Source organism: Asparagus officinalis, chromosome 8 (genome assembly GCF_001876935.1).
Source record: "Asparagus officinalis chromosome 8, Aspof.V1, whole genome shotgun sequence".
In the NCBI taxonomy this organism is placed as follows: domain Eukaryota; kingdom Viridiplantae; phylum Streptophyta; class Magnoliopsida; order Asparagales; family Asparagaceae; genus Asparagus; species Asparagus officinalis.
Genome location: NC_033801.1, coordinates 14,788,135 through 14,804,082, shown reverse-complemented (window position 1 = coordinate 14,804,082; position 15,948 = coordinate 14,788,135). Strand labels below are relative to the sequence as shown.

At 34.6% G+C, this 15,948-nt stretch overlaps 1 protein-coding gene across 1 annotated transcript; it reads right to left on the bottom strand.

The window, feature by feature from the left end:
• Positions 14,807-15,299, bottom strand: LOC109822144 (dynein light chain, cytoplasmic-like). The gene is made up of 2 exons (XM_020388306.1): positions 15,161-15,299; positions 14,807-15,060 (listed from the first exon to the last, which is right to left on the bottom strand). The coding sequence occupies exons 1-2, from the start codon at positions 15,272-15,274 to the stop codon at positions 14,905-14,907; spliced, it is 270 nt and encodes an 89-aa protein (XP_020243895.1). The 5' UTR covers positions 15,275-15,299; the 3' UTR covers positions 14,807-14,904.

The following is a 15,948-nucleotide window of genomic DNA, read 5'->3' as shown; positions in this document are numbered from 1 at the left end:
ACATTCTCGTACAAGGATGCTTAATTCTCTTCTTAACTGAAAAAGAGGGAGGAACAATTTATAGATTTTCAATAATATTATTCTCATTGAGTGTTGCTCTCATTTTCTTTTAATTTGTTCTTTGTTTTTCTCTTTTCTTTTTTCCTTTTTAAAAGAATATTGAAGCTCTCTTGAATTTTGTATTATGTGAAAAATCGCCCATTGGGAATTAAGTTTGTTAGTAATATAGATGTGATTATTGGAGGAAGTAATAAAATAAGATAAGGTGATAAATGTCATAATAGGAGAATGATGGGAGCTGCCTGGTATTGATTAGCTAGCGTGGTGGTGGTGGAAATATGTGAGCGTACCACCAACCACATGTTTTGTTTCTGTTGGATTTTATTTAATTTTCTTTCTTTGTTTGTCCCTCTCATTCTTATCACCACATTTTCATGTTCATACAATATCTTTATATCCTTATCATTGCACTGATGAGGATTTGATTATGAATGAAATTATCAAGGTGCCGGCGAAGGCGGCTGAGGTATTTATTGATGCTGTTGTTTCTTTTGTTTAGTTAGGTTTGTAACTTTGACGATGCTCGCCTACCATGAAAAATGTAAATTATATCAGCCAGAGTACTATATATATATATATAACTTGGTTAAATGTTATTCTAACACTATTTCTATTCACTAATGAGTTGTCACGAAAATCTAGTAGTTCTAAATTCAAATTTTTAATATAGAGAAAGGCGCAGTCATCCTTAAGTTTGGTTGCGTGCGCTGCGATTTCATGTGTGAGGGCATTGTCATGTGTGAGGGCATTGTCGTACTGAGGAGGTTAAGAAAGAGTAGAGGGCTTAAATGTAAAACTAAGATCAAAACCTAATTAATGAATAATGCTAGCTAAACTATTCTCTCCAACCCTATCCTTACACTACAAGAGAGAGAAAAGTGTATGTTCATTAATAAGTTGTTATTTTTTTTTTAAAAAAAAGACAAAAATGATTAATTACATCCCAATACCCTGAAGTAAAAATGGTGATTATTAAAAAATTGACATTGTTATGAGTAAAAATGGTGATTATTAAAAAATTCGTGGATGAGTATAATCCCACATTGAAAAAGGTTAATAAGAAAAAACATGTGAAAAGATTGACATTGTTATGAGACTTGACTTAAATTTAGTGGATTACTGCACACCCAGAGAACTTCGTTGGTCGCTCGTTAGCAATTTGGCATACTGAATTTCTAACATGACGCATATAGAATCTGCCACTCAATCCATCAAACATTTAACCGAAAATTCTACTTTCTTTTGACAAAATATTAGAGGGGGGAAAGACAAAAGAGTTAGACTGAGATTTGTTTTCAATTTCCGTACTCTAATTAGACCATCAACATTTTGATGTCTTGGTGTAATGGAGTGATTGACCTTCCGTGTCAGGAGTATACCATGTTGAAGTCTTTGTTCAAACTTGAACTTAAAGCAGCAAACTTTCCCTTTATTATATATATATAATATATATATATATATATATATATATAATATATATATATATAATATAATATATATATATATATATATATATATATATATATATATCACACACACACACTAGTGTGCACCCCGTGCAAAACACTACTCCTTATTTTTTTAAGCACTGCATTAACTTGTTGCACGTTGTGCAGAAGCGTGCTCGCAAACCAAACGAGTCGGCGAGCGATGAGAGAAGAACCAAAACCAAACACGAGGGCAATCCACCAAATTAACGGTCAAAATCACATAAACACAGAGATACACATGGTTCGGCAATTGCCTACGTCCACAGGGAAAGGATGTGGAGATTTCACTATATGGAGGAGAATCAACGGATTACAATCTCTCAAACAACTCTCAAAATAACCCAACCAATGATCTCTCACTCTCTCACAATAATCCCTCTCTCAAAGTGCTCAAAAGAACCCAAATTCTTTGTTCAAACTCTCTCTAATAACCCTAGAAACGTGTATTTCTATTTATAACAAACCTAATCCAAAATAGGGTGGGACTCTGAAAACGAGTCTGCCACACGTGGGTGTGGCACGCACCATACCCCTAACAACAGGGCAGATTCTTTCACACCTGGTTGTGGCACGCACCACACCCAGGCTGCTGAATTTTCATGTTTTTTCAACACTTTGAACAATTCGACACCGTTTTCGACAATTCTCCACCTCGGCGAAGTGTTCCCAAAACTGAGCCGACACCAACATGAGCACCAATGCGTCGTCTCGTCAAATCCGACTACACCAATGTGGTTTCCTACGTACCCCCTCTCCTAAGGGATCAAGTCTCTCGTAGTTCATCCAAATGGTCTCGAAAGACCTCAACAATTACGAATTTGCAATAAGTTTCTACAATCATCGAACTTATTGCTCGGAACCACCATCGTGAGCATATCCATTAGATTATCTTTTGTGTGAATCTAAATAAGCTCCACATCCCCATCTTCAAGAACATCCCGAACGAAGTGATAACAAACATCAATGTGCTTCGTCTATGCATGAAAAACCTGATTCTTCACCAAATAAATAGCACTCATGCTATCACAATAAATGGTGACGGATTGCTGTGAAACACCAAGATCCACCAAAAGTCTTTGAAGCCAAATCGCCTCCTTAATAGCCTCTGTAATCGACATATACTATGCCTCTGTCGTCGACAAAGCCACTGTAGACTGCAAGGTGCATCTCCAACATACTGGCACACGGGTCAAAGTGAACACATGCCACGTCGTCGATCAGCGTTTATCCAAATCTCCAGCGTAGTCTAAATCTACGTATCCAATACATAGCTATCCACCGCTAGTGTCCCACTCAAAAACCAAATCAACGTTGAGTGTACCTCGAATGTACATCAAAATTCATCTCATGACATCCCAATGATCCGGACCCGGATTGTGCATGTATCTCGAAACCATGCTCACTGTCTGTGACAAATCTGACCTCGTACAAATCATGTCGTACATCAAACTTCCCACTGTGCTTGCATATGGAGTCTTCGACATTAACTCTCTTTCTTCAACTATCTTTGGTGAAAGGCCGGGTGAAAGCTTCAAATGGGTTCCCAAAGATACACTAACTGGCTTAGTCTCTATGCTAAAATTAAATCGTTGTGGAACTTTATTCAAATAATCCATCCGTGTCAAAAAATTTCTGTCTTTATCTTTATTTCTATCGATCTTCATCCCCAAAATGTGTTTCGCTTCACCCAAATCCTTCATCTCGAACTCTTTCGAAAGCTGTACCTTCAACTCATCTATAACGAATCTGAAAATAAAAGCAACCAACATGTCATCAACATAAAGCAACAAATAGATGTACGTATTTCCTTGCAACTTGCGATAATGCACACAAGGATCAAACTGGCTCCTAATGTACGAATGACCGATCATAAACCTATTGAATCGTTTATGCCACTGTCGCGGAGATTGCTTCAATCCGTATAGCGATTTCTTTAGCCTACAAACTAATTTCTCCTTTCCTGCAGCTCGAAGCTCCAATGGCTGAATCATATAGATTTTTTCATCAAGATCTCCATGAAGAAATATTGTTTTCACATCCAATTGATCCAATTCCAAACCATAATGTACCACCAAAGCTAGTGAGATCCTAATCGAAGAGTGCTTCACCACCGGAGAGAAGATCACATTGTAGTCAATGCCTTCTTCCTGTACATAACCCTTCGCTACCAACCTACCTTTGAACCTCACGGGAGTGCCTTCAATGCCTTCCTTCTTCGTATACACTCATTTACAACCAATAGTCTTCCGTCCCTTTGGAAGCTCAACAAGCTCTCATATGTCGTTCTTATGAAGAGACTTCATCTCCTCCTGCATCGCTTCCTACCAAAAATCAGCTTCTGAACTCTGCTTAGCCTCTCTGAATGTAGTAGGAACCATCTCATCCACACTCTCCATCGGAAGTGCATACGCAACTACTATGTCTCTACACCTAGCTAGCAAAATAACAATTATAAAAATTTATGTTTTGTGCTTGTGGTTGTTCATTTCTTATCTTTTTCACTGCATTTATTTATATGCCTTTATTTGATGCCTCCTGGGGACATCTAGATCCTAACAACATGAGGAGAGAGAGAGAGAGGAAAAAAAGTAAAACAATTGATCAAATATTTTGAGTTAAAGTTTTATTTATTGTAAAGACCTAGCTAAACTTTTATGATAGACTTTGTTAAGGTTTTCCGCATCTGAAATTGAAATGTAAAATAACAATTTGTTTCAGGGTAGATGCCTCGATATGTTCCTTTTATTTTTTATCGTTGTTAATTTGGGACTCATAATATTGTAAATAATTAAAGACTCTGTTTAACTAATTATATTCTTTCTTCTCCAATCATCAGCAAACCTGTAACCAGGCTGGCTACGACCAAATATGCCTCCGGGACTTTGCATCAACTTTCGGAGATTGTTTGCAAACCTGTAATAGTATCTTTGTACTTCCATTAATATCTAATTAAGTGGGTTATGACTCATATTGGATTATTAATTGAGCTTTGCTACAGGGACCCAAAATATGGGACCAATAGAGGGGACAAGTGAGGTGTTCCCCTCCTATTGGATAATGAGTTGGCTATCATTAATAATGACCAACTCATTATCCAATAGGAGGGGGACACCTCACTTGTCCCCTCTATTGGTCCCATATTTTGGGTTCTTGATGAATTTTTCTTATTAATTATGTGCTGAATACAGTTAATGGTGCAATCGGTGCTAAATCTCATGAATGATTAACAAAGATAATGCACACTATTAGAGGAACTGCAGTCTTTGGACAGGCTTGTTAAAAAGTTCAAGCACAATAAAAGTCTATAGTCTCACATGTAATGTCTAGTATACATACACTAATTTTAATTAATTTGAAGTATTCGAATATGGTATTTCTATTTGTGCCCTTAGGGGATATTTTAAGAAATATAAAACGATGTCTTGTTACTTTTATTATCATAGAAATGCGTACAAACTTAAAGCAATAAGTTTTACGCATATATTTATAATAATGGAGGCAATTGTATAGTTTAATGTTTCTTAACATGTGCCCTAGGGGCACACTACATAAAAACCCAAGGACAAGCTCCAAGATTAATGGTAAGCAATATGTTTAGAAAAGAATCATGGCGAAGCCCTATTTATAGTTATATATTGTGCTGAATTTAGAAAAAAAAATCGTAGAGAAACGAGAATGAATATACACACATATATATTGAAATTTTCACGTATTTTGAAGTTTTCTAGAATAAAATTCAAACTAGTTTAATATATTGATTTTCAGATAGCTTAATTGTCATCCTTTTTCATATAACTAAAATAATAATTATAAATTTTAAAACAATATAATTTTTTCTATATATACATGATAAGTGCAAATCACGATGGACGGTGCCGATCATCATATCAGATAGGTTGTAATAGTAGGCTATCTCATGATAGGAATTTCATCTCACCATGTTATTTTTCATCATATCAGATAGGTTGTAATAGTAGGCTATCTCATGATAGGAATTTCATCTCACCATGTTATTTTTCCTAGTGCTTGTACAAGTAAGAATTAAGGTGCAAATATATGCTTAGAAGGTTATAAATGCAATTTTTCATGTTATTATGAGTGCACTTGCCCCCCAAGTTCATATACATAGATTCGCCCCTGTAGAGCAATCTAAATAAATCTATGCTGCGGAGACTTTTATATGCCAAATTTCAGTAGGACAACAAATCCAGCTAAACGTTGAGTAACCTACGTGGCAATTTTATATGCTAAATGGATATTAGAACAGGAATCAAATACCAGCCATCAACGAATACACTTGACTGTAGGGTGTCCGAACGGGCCTGCCCGACCCGGTCGGGCAATTCCGGAGCCCAGTTAGCCCGGGCTGGGTTTTTTTTCAAAAATTTTTAAGTTTTTTTTTTCCTTTCAATTTTCAACAAAAATTTACACAAAATTTTAATAAAAATAATGATATTATTAATCACTAGGAATTACATAAATTACAAATACAAAAAATTATTAAAATTAAAATAATAAAAATAACTTCTTTATTAATAATCAGTAAATTATTTATAATTATAAATTTGTTTTGGAATTCGTCGCATCACAATAGATGAGTATATCCCAACTAGGTTCGCACCTACTCACATAAATCACTATCATTTGTAACTGTTTTTAAAATAATTTATTATAAATTTTCAACTAAGAAATAAAAATTACAATTTGATGAATATTGTTTACTCTTTATATCTATCTGCTAGTCCCAACTCTTCAAATTTATCTTCTATACTAGCCATCCGATCGATACATTGTGTTCTCTTCTCGTACCTCCACAAATCTTGTAAGCACAACACCGTCTGTACAGTATACGGATCTAACGATGTCTTGTGATCGTCGATCAAACATCCGGCTGTGCTGAAGATGGATTCTGAAGCTACCATGGAAACCTACACTGTTAGTTTGTCACGAATTATGATGGAAAGTATAGGATATGAAACTGTTCCATATACTTTCCACCATTGTAAAATATCTAAATTATTATTTTGATATTTAACTAAAGATGCAATTAAATATTGATCAATTTTAGAAACCTACGCTGATGATCCAAGTCCAGATCCACCAGTTAGCTCAGCTACCATTACATACCTATCAAAACTTACACTTTTGCCCTGACTTGAGCTCGTAGAAGCAGAAGCTGTAGACTGATGTGTAACCACATTTAGCTGAATACTCATCATATAATCTTTGAAAATAATTTCTAATAGTATTATAATGAGTAGTAGCAGTAATGGTTTAACCATCATCAATGTCTATAATCATATTACCATACAATGAATTTAACAAACTTCGAAGGCCAATATCCTTCAAACACAGATCAATAAGAACTCTCAAACTAAAAATAACAGGAATAGACATAAAATATTTATTAAATTTACTTTTCATTTGAAAAATTATATTTCCAAAATAATCATCCATATGATATTTATTAAAAAAAATTTGAATATTTAAAATTTGTAAAGCAGCTAAAGTAATGGTTGGATAATAATAACAAGATAATAACATTGTAGCATTATAAAAAACTTATAACATCTCTTTTAAATTACTTATAACTGTCCATTCATTTTCAATTATTCCATACATGCTACCAAAGCTAGAACTAGAATTATAAAAAACAATAAATCATTTATAATATATTCTATTGCTACACTTAACATTGCATAGGTAAAATTCCACATATGGTCAACATCTTTTGGATTTAGTCTGGGTTTTATATTTTTTTCTTTTATAGAATTATTTTTATCTTCTAATTCTTTGTTCAGAAGCATTATGAGCATAAGTTACTGACCTAATATTTTCTATCATGGGTTTAATTTCACCAAATACACTTTGAACAATTAAATTTAAAATATGACACATACATCTAATATGAAAAAGATCACCATGATATGGCAATGACTAAGATATTTTGATAAAATCAACAACTATATTATTATTACTTACATTATCTAGTGAAAGAGAAAATATTCTTTCTCATAATTCTAATTTTAAAAGCTCTTCAATTATTAAATTTGTAACATTAATACCAGTATGTGACTCTTCAAATGCAATAAAAGAAATAACTCTTTTAAACATTTACCAATTTTCATCAATCTAGTGTGTTGTGATACATAAATAACCAATTTGTGCTTTAGATGTCCAAATATCAGAAGTTAAAGAAAATTTACAGTTTAAACTTTGAAAAGAAGAAATTATTTTTCCTTGTTTCTCTTGATAATATTTTAAAATATCACGTTGACAAGTTTGACGAGAAATTTTTTTAAATGCGGGGTAAAAACCATTTGTAAGTAAATCTTCAAATTCATCATCTTCTACTAATTTAAAAGGAAGATTTTTAAGAATGATAAACCTAATGACGAATTTCTTGGCTTGGGTTGCGTCATAATTTCAACTACCGAGACTATCATAAGATGAGGATTGGGAGAGCATAGATTGTCGAATATCACCTTGAGGAGTCTAATCTTTGTTGTGTTTATCTAAATGGTGTTTTAGGTGGTTGGTGTTGCTCTTATGATGAGCTTGAAAAATATGGTCGCACAATGCACACTTAGCCTTCTGGGTGAGAAGCCTACTATGTTCATCCTTGGTGACGTCTATCTTCTAGAAAAAATTCCATGCATCGGATTTCAGTCTTTGAGGAGCTCTTTGTGTAGTAGAATCGTCGTCACTAGATTCAGGATCAACATCGGTAGGAGTAGGAGGAGTAGCTGTACCTCCTATAGTAGGAGGACTCATTTCGGGAGTTGGTTTTTTTGCTTCATAATCAGATGATGAAGCAATTTGATTGAATAATTAGAGATCTAAAGTGATTATTAGAGAGTATAAGAGAGTATAAAAGAGTATAAAAGAGTATTAGAGAGTATTTGAGAGAAGTAGATGTGTTTTGGATCAGAAAAACAAGTGAAACCTCATCTATTTATAGAGGCAGCCCCCTTAAACAAATGACCATAATACCATCAATCTTTTACCTTTTTTGACAGTTTTGGGGGCAAAACGTTCAAAAGGTCAAAAATGACCATTTATGGCCGTTACGGCTGGCCCGACATTAGCTGAGAAACGATCACTTATGTGACCGTTTGACCCCGGCCGACCCGGCCCGACCCAGATACCTTGGCCCGACCATTTTTACGGTCGGTACAGGAGCCAACGATGCGGCCCTGACCCGGGGCCGGAACCCGGTTTGTCCTGGTTTTCCGGGCCTTGGGCCTGAAAGGACACCCCTACTTAACTGGATGTTGCTTTAGTAATCAGTAACCAAATTGCCCTTTAAAAGTTTTAATGATGCCTTATTACTAATTGATAAAGGTAAAATAATGTTACTAGAATAACAACAGAAGGTTTTTTTTAAGGTATTATTCTCTTAAATCTTCAATATTTGCATCTTAGAAATTGCATATTACTCCCTTAAATCTTAAAATTGCATATTAGTCCCTCAAATATTGGGAATAACATACTAGTCCCTTGTCTTTTCAAAAATTGCATATCCCTCTCTATTAGTATTTCAGTTAAAACCTAATCATAGTTGAATTAAATCCTAACCCAAAATAAGATCACCTTTGGGTTGGATTTTTTTTGCTAACTATTAGAGAATAGCTCAGGTCGGATTTATTTTAATCGGGTATTGGGTTGAAAGCTATCAAGAAATGGGTTGAAGAACATTATAGAGAGGGTAAAATGACCATTTTGCCTATAACCATTAGATTTGACACGTGAATGACCATTTTTGCAAGGCCCTATAGGATTTGAGGGACTAATGTGAAGCTTTGAAGATTGGAGGGACTAATGTGAAGTTTTGAAGATTGTAGGGACTAATATGTAATTATTGATAATACTAGAATAAGGAAAGCAAAACAAAATTGATTGGGTTTTAAAGGGAAGAAAACAACTTTTTAATTTACGTAAACCTTGTGATTAGTAGAAGATTCTCCACTAATTAGACTCGGACTCACAATTTTTGTGGGTCCCCTATATAGGATCGTTGAAAATAGAGAGGTGTAAGTGTAACGAAGTTAACATGTGACGAACAGACCATGGTCCCTCTTTGACCTCCAATTGTGAAATAAAACAGGCCTCTGCCGACCAATGTGATCAAACACTGGGCCACTCCGTGGCCAGCTAAATATTGTAGCTAGGCGGAAATCATCCCAACATTTCCACAAGATTTCATGTGCCACCTACTGATCCTTGTTTGTTTGGCTACATGTATGCTAACACAAATTGGGGTTTGAATGATATTTCCAATAGCCAAGCCAACTGTATTCGTGTGGAATGTTGGCGGTCAAACTTTGAACGGCCGATTTTCCGAGTCCCGTTAAATCGGTTTTGACCTAAACCAGTTTAATTTCCAAAAAAAAAAAAAAATTCCGCTCATCCAGAACTAAACTGATTTAGAGGCAAAATTTTGAACTCAAAGAGCTTGTGGAATCTTGAGGCAAATTTTACAAGTTAGAGTTTCAGCTCTTAGGGGGTGTTTGTTTGTATGTAAGTGAAAGATGAAAGTGAGAAAGTTGCTTTCATTTAACAATTAAGGTGTTTGTTTTCATGTAAGTGGTTATGAAAGTGAGATGCAAGAAAATTGTCACATATGATTTAACGCAATTTTGATTTCCCCTAAAAAAGTAGTGAAGTCACATGAAAGTGACCAAAAAGTAACTAATTTAATTAAATGATTTTAATTATATTTCTAATTAATCTTATTTTGCAACGTCATCTTCACATTGCACTTTCGATAATAATTTAATTTTTCAAACAAACACTGTATTTCACTTGCGTGCTGACATGGATGTAAAAGTCATTTTACAAAAAAAATAACTTGTATATTTTAAATTCACTTTTAGATTGTCAAACACCCCCTTATAATCTGATTAGTTACTCCAATTTGGTTAGCGAGAGAGTTGCCAAATTAACAAACTCGAGCGCCAGAAAAGACAAGGTTTAGGTTGCAAAGCCCAAGAGCAAAATATAAACTAGACCAGCATATTTAGAACCAAATTGGCTGAAATAGTAATCTTACTTGAATCGTGAGCTCAAATGTTAATCATAATCATCTGATTTGTGTGTTTAATATGTGATCCGATAAACTTTTGGTAAATCAAATTCATATCTGAACTCATGGATGCAAGACATTGGCAACAAAAAGAAAATGCGGAAAGATAAGGTGAATAGTCTCTGTTTTTTTAATGCTCCGTCTTCAATTTTACACGAGCGAGTAAAAGAGCGCTGGTCCTATCACTATGTGAAAAGTTTTGGCAGTCTCACTTCATTTCTCAGAAAGGATCGAATTTGGCATTGTAGATGTGTAACCAATTGCGGTTTTATCAGAAAACTTCCAAAAATTTTGGGTAATTTATATAATTCACAAGTGGTCGGAGTGTTACTTGAGAATTTTAGATCTTCTGTCATGGTGTAAACCGTCTTATTTCTAAAGGGATAGCTCTAATCAGATCCTTGTGCGAGAAACTCTGTAATATATATGATGTTTTTCTTAGGTTTCATTTTTTTGACTAAACTTGCATTGTACGTTCTCATGAGTTCTTCCCCATGATTCTCTTAACAGCCTCATTGGCTAGCTCACATGCATATAATTAGCACATGGTTCATGTATGCTTCCATAAATTCATCAAGAAACTAGTTTTTCTATATGAAGTTTTTAAAATTGTCACTTTAATATTTCCTGCTAGGCAAACATGAGAATATATTTCAGGAAGAACAAATGTGGAAACAAAGATCTAAGGCACATTGGCTAAAAGAAGGTGACAACAATACTGCATATTTTCATAAAATTGCTAATGGTAGAAAAAGAAACAACTTGATTGCCTCTATCTTCATTAATGAGATGGAGGTTAGTTCTGAAGATGGTATAGCTCATGCTTTTACTAATCATTATAGACAAATTTTTGGGCAAAAAGAGACTTATAGATGTCAACTTGATTGGAATAAAATCTTTCCTTTAGTGGATTGGGACTCTAGAGATATTGAAAATCCTTTTTCTGAGGATGAAGTGCATAAAGCTATATTTGATATGAAAGATGATAAATCTCCTGGTCCTGATGGTTTTTCGGCTATCTTCTTTCAGGAATTTTGGGAGACTGTGAAAGTTGATATTATGAGATTGTTTGAAGAATTTTATGAAGGAAAATTGGAAATAAATAGACTCAATTATGCTCATATTGTTCTTATTCCAAAAAAGAATGAAGCCACAACAGTTAATGATTACAAACCTATCAGTTTACTTAATGTGGTTTACAAAATAATTACAAAAGTGTTGACTAACAGATTGAATCCCAAGCTGGAACTTCTTATTGATCCTGTTCAGTCAGGTTTTATAAAAAACAGATTTCTGATTGATGGTGTAGCTGCTGCTCAGGAAATTATTAATGATTGTTTTCAAAATAATAGAAAAGGAGGTATACTTTTAAAGTTAGATTTTGTGAAAGCTTATGATATGCTAGACTGGAACTTTCTTTTGGATGTTTTGAAGGCAAAAAAATTTGGAAGTAAATGGATAAATTGGGTGAATGTATGCCTAAAAGGAGGTATGTCAGCCATTAACACAAATGGGAAAATTGGTAGTTGGATTATGTCTAAAAGAGGAGTTAGACAAGGTGATCCTTTATCTCCTCTTTTGTTTGTTTTGGCAGCTGATGCTTTTACCAATATGTTGAATTTAGCAGCTGAAGCATCTCTTATAGAAGGTTTGGGTCCTATTAATATGTCCCAGAAGGTTTGCTGCCTTCAATATGCTGATGATACTTCAGTTTTCTGTAAAAACAAAAGAGAGCAGCTGACAGTTTTGAAACTGATCTTATACTGTTTTGAATTAGCATCTGGATTAAAAATAAACTTTAACAAGAGTTTGCTCATTGCTCTTGAAGATAATGAGATCTTGCAGCATAATCTGGCTGGCATGTTAAATTGTAAAAGTGGTAGTTTTCCTATCACATATCTTGGGGTTCCTTTGAGGCCTGGAAAATTAAAAAAGAGGATTGATCTCCTATTATTGATAAGTTTGAAAGAAGATTGTCCTTATGGAAAGGAAAATCTTTATCAAGGGGAGGAAGATTAGTGCTTGTTAATGCAGTTCTTTCCTCTATGCCAATATTTTGGATGTCTTTTTTCTTATTTCCAGGGTGGCTTATTGATAGAATTGATATGATGAGGAGAAGATTTTTATGGACTGGTTCTTTGGAATACAAAAATTCATCTAATTTGGTTAAATGAGAAGAGATTTGCAGACCCAAAAAGCTAGGTGGCTTGGGTATCATAAATTTGAGAACTATGAATAAAGCCTTGTTGGGAAAATGGATTTGGAAATGGTTTGATGATAAGATGGATCTATGGAAAAAAATAAGTTTCTACAAGTATTTTGAAAATAAAAACTGGTCAGATTATTTTTGTTCTGACAAAAGATCCCTATCTTATTTCTGGAGGAATATTTTTATTAATGTTGATAGCTTTTTATGCAGTACTAGTGTAGATGTGGGGAATGGAAATAATACTCTTTATTGGCTTGATAAATGGACATGTGCAAATACTCTGGCTTCTATGTTTCCTTCTCTTTATAACATTGCATCATTCCCTTATGCTACTATTACCAGTTTGAGGAAAAAACTAAATAATGATTGGATTTGGGATATTAAATTTCAAAAACAGCTGACAGGAAATCTGGTTTTTCAATATTATGATATGTTGAACAGTATTATGCTTATTAATTTTGTTCACAAGGAGGATAAGAGAAAGTGGATTTGGGAAGCAAAAGACAAGTTTACTGTTAAATCATATTATCATTTTCTTATTGATGGACGCTCAAGGTATGATTGCTTAAATCTTTGGAAGCTTTCTGTTCCTCTAAAAGTAAAATTTCTGGTCTGGTTGGCTTTGAGAAGTGGTTTAAACACGAAAAAGAATTTAGTAAAGAAGGGTGTTCACATGGACGTGCTGTGTTGTTTTTGTTCCAAGGAGGAGGAAAATCACTTTCATCTTTTTGTTAATTGTGAGTTTGTTTACTCTATTTGGAGATCTGTCCAATTTAAATTGAATATCAGGAAAGATTTCAAGTTATCTTCCTTAAAAGATATTTGGAAGAAATGGAGTGATGAGAAGTATGATAGTGAGAACATAGAGAGAGATGTGATTCTTTGTTCTCTTATTTGGTGTATTTGGTAGGAAAGAAATGATAGAATTTTTTCAAATAAGAAAAGGAGATCATTAGAACTTTTGAACAAAATTTTGACTTTTGCAAAATTTTGGATAGGTTCTCAGATAACAGATCGTGCAGCTAGACTACAAGAGAGGAGGAGGAAAAAAGCTGCTGCTGTTGCTTCTGTTGCTGGAATTTCTTCAGTTTCCACAGCTGGGGGGTGATTGATCTGCTGGAATGAAGACTAAGCTGAAGAAAGAGATCTGCTTTTGTGGTCTAAATATGAAAAAATGTACATTTGTTGATCTTTTGATACAGTTTTTAATATTTTGTTATCAATTGCTAGGGGGTGAAGAGTTTGGGTGAAGCTGACTATAAAACTCTGATAATCTAGGGTATTCATTCTTGGTTGGGGATGAATACTTTTTTGTAACAACCAATTTTGTTTAATTTAGCTGGCTGGATTACTATGTTGGTAATCCATCCTTTTTCTCAAAAAAAAAAACATGAGAATATATGTTTGAATATTTCATGTGGTGCTCGCATGTTAATGTTTAGAACTTTTAACTATTAAATGTTTGTTGAATGTAATGTTCAACTTATCCAAAATCTATTTTTAAATAGGATTAAAATAGAGTTAAAATTGAATTCGGATAGGTCTAATAGTAAACTCAACTTAGGTTAAGGGTTAAAAAGATCTGAAACTAGCATTTGAATGTCACATGGGAATATTGTGAAGAAAAACCTAGCATACGCTTGCATATCAGAAATTACTAAAGTGTTGATTTTCAAAAATTGAAGATATATAAATTACTAAAGTGTTGAGGAACTATATATAACGTTTTTAAGTGCTAGTTGGCCTTTTCCATAGAAAACCTTCATAGCATAATAGTCCAATATTACATCAATCTCAACCGTTCATTGCGTTTAGTCCAATCTTTTTCATTCTCGTACGCTCTATGACCGGTGACCGCTATATAAAGACTTTTATAAGCCAAGTTAATTAACTGATCATGTGTTACACTAGATGTAAAGTAGCACCCTTTTTGAGAAAACCAATTGCAACTCTCCGTTACAAAGTGTGTTTTAACTTTAAGCGAAACTCGCAAAGAATTTAAAGAAGGTGCGCAGCGTATTTAGCTTTAATATATTGCTCCAAAGTAAAACTTTATTTGATCAAGAATTTTTCGTTCTGACCCCTGTTTTAAACAACATGACAATCACCTTCTCCATTGAAAAATAAACAAAACACCCTCTCGAGTGCGTCACAAATGACCCGAAGCTCATCCCCACGATGCAATGCCACGCCGGCCCATAAACCTTATCAAATTCCTGCAGACAAAAATAAAAATAATAATAATAGTCCATCAGAATCCTTAAACTCTATTAACTAACTACGCGATCGTCATAAATTAACGACACCCTAACTAACCTTTTTAACGTCATGGGCGATTTTCCTCGAGCTGAACTTGTCGAGCCCGTCGTAGGCTTTCCTCGCGCACCGGAACGCATGCGCCTGCATAAACTGCGGCATTTCTGCGGCCATCGGACGCGCACGCCGGAGACGCCGCGGTCGCGCCTCCGCGGCCAGACTCGGCCCCGGAGAACGACTTGCGGGCCTCTAGTTGACGCTGCGTTATTCGCGTCGCGGCGATGGATCAAGTTGTCAGTGCCAATGTTCGGATCCATGATCATGAGCTTGGCGAGGGAGCATTTAGTACTGTAGGTCTCCATTAAAATTGTCGGCAGGGCGTAATGTGGACATGTGCAAGTTCGTAAACTTTATATATATAGTGGAGAAATGTGTTTGTTTATATGTAATTGATGCTGGTGTGATGAAGGGGGAAGGGGAGGTGAACGGCTAGCTTTGGGGCTAACAGCCCCATGTGGGATTGCCTGGCATTTAATGAATTGTAAAGGGCAAGGGAGGGTGGTTGGTCGAAGAATAATATGTTCTCTGATTTTGGTCTAGAAATTAAAGATTTTGTCTCTGTGTTTGCTGAGCTAATATGGGAGATTTTGTTTAGGCGCTTAGTCAAACCATCAAATTAATTATTTTCCTCTACTTCCTGAATTATTTTTGGTCTTATATCTTCTCCTCTAAACTATTGAATTCATCTCTATTATGATCTATTTTCAGTATTACCTTGCTGTTAGATCTATACCAAAACTTGAGATCTAAAACCATATAGCCATGATTAATTCAAAGAGATTAACAAG